The sequence below is a fragment of the Anabrus simplex genome, chromosome 3 (assembly GCF_040414725.1).
Source record: "Anabrus simplex isolate iqAnaSimp1 chromosome 3, ASM4041472v1, whole genome shotgun sequence".
In the NCBI taxonomy this organism is placed as follows: domain Eukaryota; kingdom Metazoa; phylum Arthropoda; class Insecta; order Orthoptera; family Tettigoniidae; genus Anabrus; species Anabrus simplex.
The window spans coordinates 396,910,934-396,925,044 of NC_090267.1; the positions used below are offsets into that span (position 1 = coordinate 396,910,934).

Here is a 14,111-nt window from a genome sequence, read left to right on the forward strand (position 1 = left end):
TCTATCAAGTTAACTTCGTTCTACTCCTCAGTCCAGAATTAAAATCCTTCAATGATAGGCTACAATGTATACTTTTTCGTTTCCCTTCCTCCATTACATTCATACAAAGCCTGATAAAGTTTTTTATATGTTACAAATGTTGCAAAATAGCAAGAATTACTCTTGTGATGTTCACTATCAAGTCCTACACAATCTAAGACCTAAATAAAGGTTCCAGCCCGTGTCAAATGGGGATTATTTTGGCCTTGATATTCTAAACGGAACTGTCCAACGAAAGGGCTACTACATGTGACATTGTCCCATCCACTCAATGCATTAGAAAATTTCACTGTGTGAACATAGACGGAGAACGGTTAGAGAATGTAGAACAGTTTACATATCTGGGTAGCATTATTAATGGAAGTAATGAAATCAACCCTGAAATTTATAAGACTAAGTAAAGGTACAACATTTTACCATCAATTCAGAAAGCTTTTATGGAATGACAAAGTACCCAAGAGAACGAAATGAACATTATATACACAATATTTCATACCAATTGTAAGATACAGGCTAGAAATGCTGATAATTAATAAGAGACAAGATAGTAAGATCCAAACAGCAGAAATGAAATTTTTAAAAAATCTGTTAAAAACACAAGAGATAGAATTAAAAATATTACAATCAGAGAGGAGCTAAATATAGAACCACTAGTACAGAAGATACTGAAAGCAAGACTGAGATGGTTCGGACATGTAAAAAGAATGGTAAAGGAACGGGTAGCAAGAAGCATGGAAAGAGAAGGTAAGGGAAAGAGACCAGTCAGAAGACCAAGAAGGTGGATGAATCAGATTTGGAAGGACATTAGAGAAGCTGGCTGAAAGGAGTGGAGGAGGCTTGTTAACCACACCCGGGCAAATGGAGCGGGACATTGATGACGATGATGATGATTGAATAATATATCTTGCACCATGCCAAAATATTTTTACTTTATAAAAACAACTGTAACTGAAATAGCTTTCCATTTGAAATGGACTACAGTATAATGTTCATCTTTATGCTACATCAATTTATTGTGAAATTTGTACCTTCCAATTTTTACTAATTCTTCTACTGATGCCAGTGGTGGTTACTGCTAACTTGATGGGCAAATCAATAATAAAGTTTTATTGCAGCCAATGGCCATATGTAAATTTTCTACTCTTTACTATATTCATGTAAGGACTTTTCTCTTTTGCTACACTTATTGAAGTGGTATCGTTCACATATTTTCCCAAACAGTTTGCACACGCATTCGTCGCTTGGATCGTGATATATCTCTTTTACGCATAGCTTATGATGGAAACCCCCAACTTTTCTTTCCTTCGTGGCTTTTTTTTCTACTCAATGGGGAACACTGAAGGAGCCTCCCCGAAGTGTGCTAGATAAGGCATTCAGGCGTTCCCTGAGCAACGGTGGCACACCGGCTGATACTTCCACAAAGGCGCTGCTACACAGCAACAGATTATAGCAAGTACTCTACTCAATATCCTCTTCGCTTAAGGGGTCTTGCTGATTATACAGCAATCATTTACGCTACCACTACCATCACCACCAGAGAGGCATTGAAACAAGCATCAATCAATGTCTAGGTGAAATAAAATATAAGATGAACACAATTTTGGACTGGATGAGTAGTAAAGTAAGTTGGGTATTCACTTTTAGAACTGAAGGTCTAGTAACTGAATCTTGACACAGTTGGTAGGCAAAGTTACAATATTTAATACTTTACTGAACAAGGTAATTGGTTCAGTAACACAAACATGTACTTTTAATTTACCACCATAGAGTTTACAAGGAATATACCCAAGTATAAAGATATCTTAACTCAAGATTTATTTAACTATTATGCTGTAGTCTTGTCTTTATTATGGTTTATTGCAATATGTAATCATAAAAGAGAGAACAAACTTGGTAAAAACGATACCTCTGTTTATGAGGTACCCATCTCATACCACCTTTTAAAGAAATCATAGATGTGTGGCTTGGTAGTGTACTGCCAGTAAAACCTCAAAGAACCTTTTGAACATACTTATCCTGCTTCTTCTTCCTCTTTACAAGGTAACTTCTGTATTGATAATGACTCTCTGGTCAGAAATGTACTTAAACATAACAAGCAAACTTGTATCTGTGTCCTGAGGTGAAGCTCTTTTCAGGCACTCCTCCAATGGAGGTGAGTTGTATGTACTATTTTACTAAAATACCCAGCCCTTCTGCCATTCTTAAATTTCTGGTAGTGCTGGGAATCGAAGATTACTTGTTATATAATTACACATTACCTGTATTTGTCAAGTCTAAATGTCCTACTCACACAAGACTAAATCCTACTAAGCAAGGACAAACAGATTTGTGTATGAGGGAAGTACCAAATGCTTCCTGTTACACTCATAGTGCTATTAAAACAACATGCGTGTTCTGACAGCTCTCAGCATGGTAGTAGGAGGTGGCAATTACAATGACAACCAGTACACGCCTCCCGTTTAAGCCAATCCTAGCTCGACATGCGCTCTCCCTTTTCCTACCCCCGCTGTCTTCAAGCTTTGTGAGACGGTCGGTCTGAGTTCCACATTGCCAATATAGTATACCATAGCACATGTGGCTGGGCTATATTACAATGTCTACTTTGAGTGATATCATTATCTGTCATCATCGTCATCATCACCACCACCACCACCACCACCACCATCTGCAGTTTCCAGCTGTTGGCCGGGTCTGCTTATTATCTGTATAGTGTGTTATTGAAATCAAGTAAATATTATAGTGCTATTGTGTTAATAAGTGTATCGTTATCAAGGCTGGCATTCCAGTGTAGTGTAAATTTTAGTATAGTGTCATTTTTAACAAAACCTCATTTACTGAACTCAAAATGTTGCAACCCGTTCAGAGCCCCGCTAAACGACGAGGGCGACCAAGAATTCATTTACCTCGGAAAAAAGGCAAGGGTAATGGGGTGGCATGGCTTCACTATTCGTGGTCAAGCTCGCGATATGGTATATGCTTTATGGGAATATTTTGAGGCTGAAAGGGAAAATGGAGGCCCACTGATAAACGTTAACAAAGTTGTATAAAGAACAGCAACAGCAGCATTAAAAATTTCTCATGCTACAGTAATTAGAATAGGGAAAGAAAAAGAAGAACGGGAGTCTTGGGAAGAAGGTGAAGGGGGAAGAGAGGGAGTGGATGTATCTGGACCATCACGACGGGTTATCAACACTGAGCAAAACCCAGCACTATGACAAACGTGTGACCAGTATGGATGGTTTCCAGGAAGGAGCAATTCGACAGCATATTTATGCCTATTACAAGAGAAAGGAACACCCAACACTACAGAAATTAGAGAAGATAAATTGCTTTTTGGTAGTGTCTTCCCTTCGAATCTCCCTTCATGAGTTAGGATTTCACTTTGTAAAATACTCAAACCGAACTGTGTTGATGGATATCATGGCTTGGCACTGTAGCTACTTGAGGGCTGTTAGGAATGCAGATTACGAAAGCATTGTGTGGCTTGATGAAATTTTTGTAAACACTGGCAACACCTTAACCAAGGGGTGGTCAGACAGAACTCCACAAGGCAGAATGAAAGCCCCATTAGGAAAGGGAGGTAGGATCATTGTCCTGCATGCTGGCACTGCCCAAGGCTCCGTTCCAAATTGTTTCCTCATGTTCCGGTCACAAAAAACAGGGGACTACCACGAAGAAATGAATGCTGCTACCTTCACGGCATTGTTTGAAAATTCCCTCCTTAAGAATATTCCTCCCAAGTCCACCATTGTTACGAATAATGCTCCATACCATTTTGTAATAGCGGACAGAGCCCCAACAATGCAGACGAGAAAAGCTGACACGCTGGCTTGGGTAAAAAGAGATGCCTTGCCTCGGAACAGAGATATTACCAGTGAACCTTGTACTACAAAGTCAGAGCTAATGGAGCCTGTGACAACTTACAAACCGGAGCCAGTTTATGTCATCGATGAGATAGCAAAAATGAATTGCCATCAGGTGATCAGGCAGCCTCCTTACCATGCCCATTTGAACCCCATAGAAAATATTTGGGCACAAGTGAAGGGTTACGTAGCTGAGAACAGCAAGAGGTTCACCATCACTGAAATAGAGAGACTGACCAGAAAGGGTATTGAGAATGTCACTGCAGAAAAATGGGCCTTTGTGGTGAACCACACATGGGAACTGACGCAGAGGGAGTAGAAAAGGGAAAGAGTTTTGGAATACTGTGTGGAAGAAATTATCATCTCCCCCGGTTCCAGCTCCAGCTCTGAAGGTGAAGAAAGCGATTCCTCCCTGGGAGTTGCTCCACTCACACCCTGAAGGTGAGTAATTTTCTACCGTGATAAACTTCTCCAAAGTGTATTTTACAGCTGATAATTAGTATCATATTCATAAAAATGTCCAGCTCCATGGCTAAATGGTTATCGTGCTGGCCTTAGTTCACAGGGGTCCCGGGTTCGATTCCCAGCAGGGTCGGGAATTTTAACCATCATTGGTTAATTTAGCTGGCACGGGGGCTGGGTGAATGTATCGTCTTCATCATAATTTCATCCTCAACATGACGTGCAGGTCGCCTACGGGCGCCAAATCGAAAGACCTGCACCTGGCGAGCCGAACATGTCCTTTGACACTCCCGGCACTAAAAGCCATACGCCATTTCATATTCGTAAAATGTAATTTAGGATTTCTGTTGAAAATTGGTAATGCAAATTTTCCAGTTTTAGCATGAAGTCGACAAAATTGCCTTGAAAAGCTAATGTTTGAATTGAAGTATATGAGGTCTTTCCAGCATCCTTTGAAATTTTTATGTTTATTATATTTTTCTCTGAACATAATTATAAATTCTTCTTCTTCTTCTTTGCTTTCTTCTCATTAAGGTGGATGGACTTTGATTTTTGGAATTTTAGACAAGGCATGTGAGATTTTAGAAATTAGGAATCACGACCTAGGGTTAGAATATATAAGGGGTTTTTTTTTGTTTTTTTGTTTTGCTTCTGATTTCAATAAAAAGAGGTCCCATGACTAATGATTCCAAGTTTAAAGGTACTCGAAACAACAAGACGGACATTTACCTCTCACAACTCTAATTCCAATTATAGCTGGCATCTTAAATTGTGCCGTTGTCTATGACAGGGTCCGAACAATTTCTCCTCTTTGTACAAAAATCTCTTAGATATTTCTCTCACCTGGATTTGAACCCACAATGTTGAGCAGGCTGTCAAAGTGCCATTCTGATACTGAAATCTGCCTAAAATTAAAATCAATCTTCCGGGGATAGACTGATAAAAGCCGATGAGGAAGAAGAATGAAGAGTTTGTCTTACGATATTTAAGCTGATAAAATTACTGCCGAGCCACCTTGGAATAATAGTAACGATATTTAAAGTTTTTCTAACACTCTCATGATCCCTGTACACGGATATTATTTTCTGCAGAGCCTAGCGCAGAACGAGAGGTGTTAATTGTGATGTAGTAACTCCTGCCGGATCATGTGGCAACACAGCACTCCCACTCCTTTGCTTGGCACCACGTGCTGCAAACTGTCAGAACATACACGTTGTTTTAATAGCACTATAGCTGCATCTACCAATATGAATCTGTAAACTCTTGGACAGAGGATACTGTTTGTCCCAAGGTCTAATAATATTTTTATCCATCTACATTACAACAGGGCTCAAACCTAATCACTTTTTTATTTATTTATTTTTTCACTCTGCCACTGATGATCTTGATAAAGGAATCAAGCAAGATCAACGAGAAGTAAATAAACACCACCAGCTATGCAGATGACACTGTCATACTTGCTGATAATTTAGAAGACCTTCATTTCGTTTCGAACACCATCAACGAAGTACGGGAGGAATTAGGCCTTAAAATAAAAATTCAAGGTAATCACACATACGTACATATTAAACATAGACTGTTATGCCTCAGTATTCGGTCTGCAAGACTCAATTAACTAAACAACTATTTGTAACTAGCTCCGGGGCCTCATTCCAGTTCCTTAACTCTAACCTTTAAATCATTAGCAGCTGAGACTAACCACAGTCACCTTGGTCTCCCTGTGCCTCTCTTACCCTGAGTGACAGTCTACTATTCTACAGCAGGCCTGTCAAGGTCACGAGCTGACTGACAACTCTAGGTGCAGGTAGAGAAACAACTGTTACAAGCACTAGCCCACAACGTTATCAGAGAGCACAAGCCTGTTTCATGTTCAGAACTATGGTACTCTGTGCAATACATTCATATATTCTTTCATATAAGGACATACATAATTAAATGTGTTCAAGACTGCATTTGCATAAAATGTGCTGAACAACATGCTTTGTAATCATCTTGTACAAGGAAAATAAATAACTACTTTAAAGGTTGCCATAAGCAATGAGGTACAAAATAAAAGGCTCTTTTTAGAGGCTTAACATGCTCAAATCTACTATGAACAATTATGAAACCGAATAATACCAAATACTATGCTGGTATCATATTGCTTCTGTAAGAAAATATTTTTTTTTAACTAAAGAAAATAGGCTATGATAAAAGTAGTACCTCTCCAAGCAACCGTGTTGATACAGACGTTCACAAACACAAACTAACAAATGAATGTGCAATCCTTATGCCACAGCCTATGCAGTTAAATGTTTCACCATTACCTGTAGACCAAAACAAGTAACTGGAGCCTGTCACCAGTATGCGAGCACAGCCCTGAGTCAGCAGCGTGGGAAAGTACAAGCCGACAAAGGGGAAGAGACTTACATCCTCGTGCACATGCATTTCTAGCACGGGCACTGCACTTACAGCGGGCAAGCTTTGACATCTGTGTCAAAAAGTAACCCCTCAATCCTACTCACAACTCCACCACCAAAACCAGTTTGTGTGTACAGCTTCATCCAACGAGGTCAACTCATTTCGAGTACTCTCCTGTTTGTACCAGCAATCATCTTAGTTACTTTCATGCTGTTACTTCTACATTATAAATAAAATACTGTATTCTAACTCCACCCAACTTTCACTTCTGTACAGTAAAGTTGGTATAAATATTGACTGGTGTAAAGATAGTTATGATCAGAAGACTTTTTTTTTTACAATTTGTTTTAAGTTGCACCGACACAGATAGGTCTTATGGCAACGATGGGATAGGAAAGGCCTAGGAGTGGGAAGGAAGCGGCCATGGCCTTAAGGTACAGCCACAGCATTTGCCTGGTGTAAAAATGGTAAACCATGGAAAACCATCTTCAAGGCTACCGACAGTGGGGTTTGAACCCACTATCTCCCAGATGCAAGTAGACTTCTTACTTACCGAATACCGTTCATTGCACTGCGAGCTCACTACCTTGACTTTGCTGCATGTTGATTCAATTTCACATACTATACTACAATTCTGGGAAATACACCTCCTAAATACTTGAAATGATCTACCCGTTCCAGTTTTGCAATCCTTGCCTGACATTCAATCCTTTTCGGTTTCTTCCCCACTGACATCACTTTAGTGCCGGGAGTGTCCGAGGACAAGTTCAGCTCACCAGATGCAGGTCTTTTGAATTGATGCCCGTAGGCAACCTGCATGTCGTGATGAGGATGAAATAATGAAGACGACACATACACCCAGACCCTGTGCCAGCGAAATTAACCAATTATGGTTAAAATTCCCAACACTCTAACCGTTTAGCAATGGAGCCGGACTCTCACTACCTGAATATCATTAACTCCTAAAATATCCAGACGCATCCTATCCTCTTTGTTGAATCAACCCCTTGTGGGTGGGGGCAGTAAAATAACATCCACAGTATCCCCTGCCTGTCGTAAGAGGCAACTAAAAGGGGCCCTAAGGGCTCTGAACTTGGAGTGTGATTTGGCGGCCACGGGACCCTTAGCAGAGTCCTGGCATTGCTTCCACTTGTGCCAGTCTCCTCACTTTCACCAATCCTATCTTACCTCCCTTGGTAAACTCTTTTTCTTTTCTGACCCCGACGGTATTAGAGCACTCGAGGTCTAGTGAGTCTTTCACTTCATGCCCTTCGTGGCCCATACCTTCATTTTTCAAAGTGCCAGATCCCTTACAATTTTTCTCTCTGATTAGTGTTATATAGAGGATGGTTGCCTAGTTGTATTTGCTCTTAAAATAACAATCACCACTACCATCACCATTTGCTGCCTCAGCCAGTTCTACTTTCTTTTGTCCATCAGACAACTTAATAAAGAGCAGCACACGGCATTCTCCATTGCTAAGTAGCTACTAGCATTGCTATTGGCCCATATAAAGTGTGATGTGACATAATTCCTAGCAATGATGAGAATTATATTACATTACCAACCCCTACAGAATAAAAGCACAAGCAAATAGAACCTGTAAAGGGTGATACTACGTTAGGCAGGCAGCAATTGAGAATCATTTTATTAGCTGTAACCTATCTAAGAATGGGAAAGAAGTGGCCGTGGCCTTAATTAACGTACAGCCTGGTGTGAAAATGAGAAACCATGGAAAACCATCTTCAGGGCTGCCGACAGTGGGGTTCGAACCCACTACCTCCAGGATGCAAGCTTACAGCTGCGCGCTCCTAACCGCACGGCCAATTCACCTGGTCATTTACAGCTTATCTTAGTTCCTAGGTACACATGTTGGCAGCCTTGTTCATCACATGATTACGTTGTCCGCGAGAAGGAAACAAAAAACAACAGCTGGGTGGATGTATGGTCCTAGCCACCTGAGTACAAGGAAGGACACGATTTGGAATATATCCAAGATTCCACTCCTATTAGATATGAAGTGGTAGTCCTATACCAACTCTCAGGACCACTTACTAAGCAACTCAACCACTGCCCTCACAAAGGAGAACATAATTACATTTCAAGTAGGTTACCAATGGTACTCACTAACATAAGAATGGGATCTGGGTGTAGAAATCAAAATCAGCATTGCAAGAAGCGTGTTTCAAGAATTAAAACATTTCGTGTACAATCATGACCTCCGAATCAAAACTTGTTGGCATATCGTGAAGAGTTGTGTGTTACTGGTGCTGCTTTACAGTGTCATAGGTCAGACAAACAAATCTTTGTCAATGAACAAACTGCAGGATTTTTAAAACATGGATGTACTGTAGAATGTTAAAAATTCTACGGGTAAACCATGTCACCAATGAAGATGTACTCTCATCATGTTGAGAAATCTTGTAAAATGCAATAAAGCAGCCTATTCTGGTCACATCTTCTGAAACCGCAAATACAGTTGATTACGGAAAGTGAAAAAATGGGTGTGGAACTTTTGACAGTGGTTCGATATCAGGCTAGTGGTTTAACATAACACTAACACATTCAAGGTTTTTGGCAACACAAGGATGGAAAAGGTTTAGGGCTGGGAAGGTAACATTCGCGGCCTTTATTAAGGTAAAGCCCCAGCATTTGCCTGGTGTGAAAATGGGAAACCACGGAAAACCTATCTTCAGGACTGCCAACTGTGAGATTTGAACCCACCATCTCCTGAATGCAATTGTTCCATGCCCACAATATGGCAACTCTGATAGAGGAAACACAAAATAGGATAAATTATTTCTACCTAGATGGTTATAAACCTTCCGTGAAGGGGCAGTACCAGAAGAACTTATATTGCTCCAGTCAAACACAGCAGTCCTGTTTTGCTTGAAGGGACAGTCACTCGTTTCACAATTATAAATTATGCACCCTTAGACAAACGTTTCGAGTTAGAAATTCTGCATGTGATTAGGATGGATAGCAATATCTTTCAAATGAAAGGAACAACAAGGACTGTTTTATCAAGTGAATTTCATGGTATAGCTTGACAATACAACAGCACTGGTATTCACAAACAGCCAAATCATCTTTGTGAGTAATTTCCAATACTGGCTGTCTAACAGGCACAACCAGACCAAAACTGAGAAATGGGTGACATTAGTATTCCATTAACACAAATAATGCTATCACTACTCAAATTACACTTTGACAAATGATAATATTAAAATAACTTTTACCTACCATATCCCTCCAGATCTAAATCATTATTCACCACAACATCAAGAAGGCTGTCCCCTTCTTTACATTTTGCAGTAAGCTTTTCTCCATTCACTTTGTGGAATGTCACTTGAAGTCTGCAAAGAGAACATTCTGGACTTGATGCAAATGACAGAAAAAAATAATTATTTATTTTCCTACAAAATAAACATCAATAGCAAAACTCTTGAACATATATTCTAAATGCAATGTCCTGGGAGTGGATAATTATATATCGTGTACAAAAAGTAAACACAAACTAAGAGACAACACTTAACCTAGTTTTTTTTTCACTTCTAACCCTGTTTTTCAAAAACTTACTCCTGCTTTTTATGAAGAGGTAAAGTGCTCGACCAGTACCGAACTGTTGTAAATGATGAACGTTGTAATTTACAACACAATACACTGAAAAAACGACACGACTGTGCAAGATGAATAGCTCTCGACACACTCATTGTAGGACGTATTGAAAGACGTATCAAAAGAAGTTAAACTGAGCTATCAGATAGATGGAATGGTTTTTACGTAACACTATGCATACGCACTTATATCTTATCAACTACGTGCACAAAGCTACCAGGTGAACACGAATTGTAGAATATAAACCGAGAATGTTTCAGAAAAAAAAAAAAAAAAAAATCCTTACAACTTGTTCTAGACCTCTTCACAAAGAACTTGATGATAAGTTAGAATTTGAAATTTATCGAGGTGCATTATTATATATTCATCAACTACGATACACATGCATGACAGTGAGCACGTGTACTTGGCACGTTGTCCACTTCCTTTAGAGCCTGTAATACAACTCAGTCGTATGTCTGTTACAGTTATCTTTGGCCCTTCCTAACCTAACCATCCACAACCACGACCCACATTCCAACTGTGTCTCTGTGTATTCCGAGGCCTCGTGTGTATTCGGCATGACGTAAACTGCCATGCGCTGCCATGAGGAAGATTGCTTCTCACCTGACGTCCTTGACCAAAGATCCTTACAAACCGAAACTGAGTAGCCTAATATTCTACAACTAGCACTCAGAACACGACCACTGCCTCAATGCTCATGCTCTTTGGGCAGTGATACGACCCACTTAAATAATATGCGGAACAGGGGACACCAGGCACGCCGATTTTGGGTAATTATTGCAGGGGGAGGGGGGCATTATTCACATAAACACAGGTTTGTGAAATGATGAATGAAAATCAACAGCCTGTTTCCAGTCATTCGACCGGGTCAGGAATGGAACGAATGAAGCCCCAATCTAGCGACGAGGATAGGAATTGTGCCGGTTGCCGAAGCCTGTCGCACTCCTCTGGGGCAATGATTAATGAATGACAGATGAAATGATATTAGAGAGTGTTGCTGGAATGAAATATGACAGGGAAAACCTGTCCAACTCCGCTCTGTCCAGCATAAATCTGACGTGGAATGACTGGGAACTCAGCGGTGAGAGGCCGGCGCATTTCAGCCACGGAGGCTCTTTGTGAAATGATGAACAACTATAATTGCAAACATTCCTATAAATGAACAATATTCACGAACAGAAAAAAAAAGAACAATAATACAGCTTGTTTCTCAAATACATTTTTGTTTGCTTGTTGTTTTAAGGGGCCTAACATCGAAGGTCATCGGCCCAAAAATACAGTTTTGAAACGAGTCCTACATACCTACGGAGTTTTCAATAATATTCACAAGAAAAAGCAAAGACCATGCAGGCCCTTGGAGGGGTGGAAGGTACCGGTAAAGGGTTCCACTATCCGTAACCTCGGCACTTGATGGGGTAGAGTGATTAGCTCTACGCCCGGCAGCTCTTGCCCCCAGGAATTAACCTGGTACTCATTTTTGGTGTAGGCACCTCCGGAAGTGGAAATCACATTTCTTAAATTTTACGACTTCCTGACGGGGATTCGAACCCACGTCCTTCCGGGCGAACCGATCACGCCTTTACCGCCTCGGCCAGGCAGCCCCTAATATTCACAAGTAGGACTCAAAAATAGAATTTGATTCATACATAAATATATAGAATCAATGTCTTATATACGAAGCTATCAAAAATGATTACCGTATAAGTTAATAAAAGAAACAGTAGAACTTGCTTCATAGATACATTTTCTGAATAAATGTCCTATTAGCATACCGGTACCTATATTGTTCACTTCATGATACGAAATATGAAAAGTTCTACCACAAGATGTACGGTACACAACTTGTAAAAAATGAGGAATACCGGCAATAACCTTGGTAAAGTTTTGTATGAATCATTCCTAATTGATAAAATATTCATATTCCTCACTTGTGATTGAAAATGGAGTAAACAAAAATGTCTTAGTGGGCTCCTCAGCTTCACCGTTAGTAATGCAAGGCACAAAAATACTTTGGTATTCCTAGGGTTAAGAACTGCGAAAAAATTAAGATTCCCCCTTTTTTTTCCTTTTCTTCTGTTATTGCCTTTCTTCTCCCTTCCTTTTCATCCCTCGACCCACAACTTCCATGATTATGCTCATGTCCACCGAACTCTGTAATGTATTTGATTTTTCTTGAGAGTCACTCTCCACCACCGCCTCCTGAATCCTCGTATTTAATCCCACACTGCACTGTCCACTTGTTCCTTCGTTGGATTCAGTTCTTACCTCGTCACCTCGCTCCTCTTGATCTGCAACCTGCCTTCCATCTTGCCTTGAACCCAGGTCCTCTTCCTGCTTGAGCTTCTCTTCCATAACTGTCAGTTCTGCCACCGTCCAGATTCGCCTTTATTTTCCGTTGGATACGACCAACTGTTGACGCCTTATATACGCCTTCAGACACTGAAATCTGGCTTTCCTTAGATGTTTGTTCAAAATTCTCAAGTTCTCACGCCCTTCTCTTCCCATGTCTCGGTTAACCCAGATTTCCCCCCTTGTAAGTTACTCGCATTTCTTATTACTATATCCGCCATTAGGGTAGATAACAACTTGACTTTAATTGGTCTATGCCCTTTCACTTTACCTACCCTTTCAGCGTCAGCTATGTCCACTTCGCTAAAATTAATGTTGTTTTGGATAACATCCACCACTTTGTTTATAATGTCTACTGTCTTCTCTCTCCCTTCTTCCCGCAGACCGTATATGTATAAACATTTCTTCATCCTTTCCTGACTGTTGGCTTCTGTCTCCTTCAATTTAAACACCTCCTCTTCCAGATTTTTAACTTTGTCTCTTAACGTCTGAATTTCTTTCTCATTACTTCCTACCTTTGTCTCTACCTCTTCTGTTTATTTTGAATCCATTCTCTCAGATTTCGGAATTCCTTGGCTTGGACTTGCATCATTTCCATTACCTGCTCAAAATGGCAGATGTCGTTTACTACTTCTTTCACCACCTCCCTAATCTTCTCCATGTCTTCCCAGCTGGTGTTTCCACTAGCATTAGGGGCGGAGTTCAATTCCACGCCCCCGACAACCAGTACCGTTAGCAAAGTTATCACCGCAGCCACCAATAACCCCTCGCCCATCTTCCCCTGCACACTAGTGATGTCCATTGTTCGAACTTCAGACAGGTAACCACGATAGAACAACTTGTGCCTTTCTGCTTGTGCAACCACTATCACGCATGAGTGGAGCGTGTAAACTAAACTGCCCGTGTTTGCTCCAATTCGTTCGACAAGGCATGTTCGAAGCGAAGGGAGGATAACCATGCTTGCTTTTCTGACGTTAGTCCGGCTCCACAGCTAAATGGTTAGCATGCTGGCCTTTGGCCCAGTGGGTCCCGGGTTCGACTCCCGGCTGGGTCGGGGATCTAAACATTCATTGGTTAATTCTGATGGCCCTGGGCTCGATGTGTGTGTATTATCTTCATGATTAGAATTCGTCATAGGTAGGGGCCACATCCCCACAGATGCGCAGGTTGCCTATACATCGTCAACTCGAAAGACCTGCACCAGGCCTCTTCGGAGGCCACACAACATTATTATCCAGATATGAGTAAGCCATTGTTTACAAAAAGCAAAGGCCGGGAATTCGGATGTATAAAAGGGTGACGGAATGCCTCGTTAAGGGTCGGTGGATGCAGAATGGTTCTCGGCACACAAGTGGCCATGGCTGGTCCGTGCAAATT

At 40.8% G+C, this 14,111-nt stretch overlaps 1 protein-coding gene across 1 annotated transcript in view; it reads right to left on the bottom strand.

Moving 5' to 3' along the window:
* Fdx2 (Ferredoxin 2) overlaps window positions 1-10,938 on the bottom strand; it is a 29,895-nt gene extending 18,957 nt beyond the window's left edge. Inside the window, exons 1-2 of the mRNA XM_067143351.2 lie at window positions 10,344-10,938; window positions 10,008-10,120 (exon numbers count right to left, since the gene is read on the bottom strand). Coding sequence (XP_066999452.2) covers window positions 10,008-10,120; window positions 10,344-10,477 — 247 coding nt within the window. The 5' untranslated portion in view covers window positions 10,478-10,938. The remainder of the gene's footprint in view (window positions 1-10,007; window positions 10,121-10,343) is intronic.
* Between the last annotated feature and the right edge of the window lie 3,173 nt (window positions 10,939-14,111).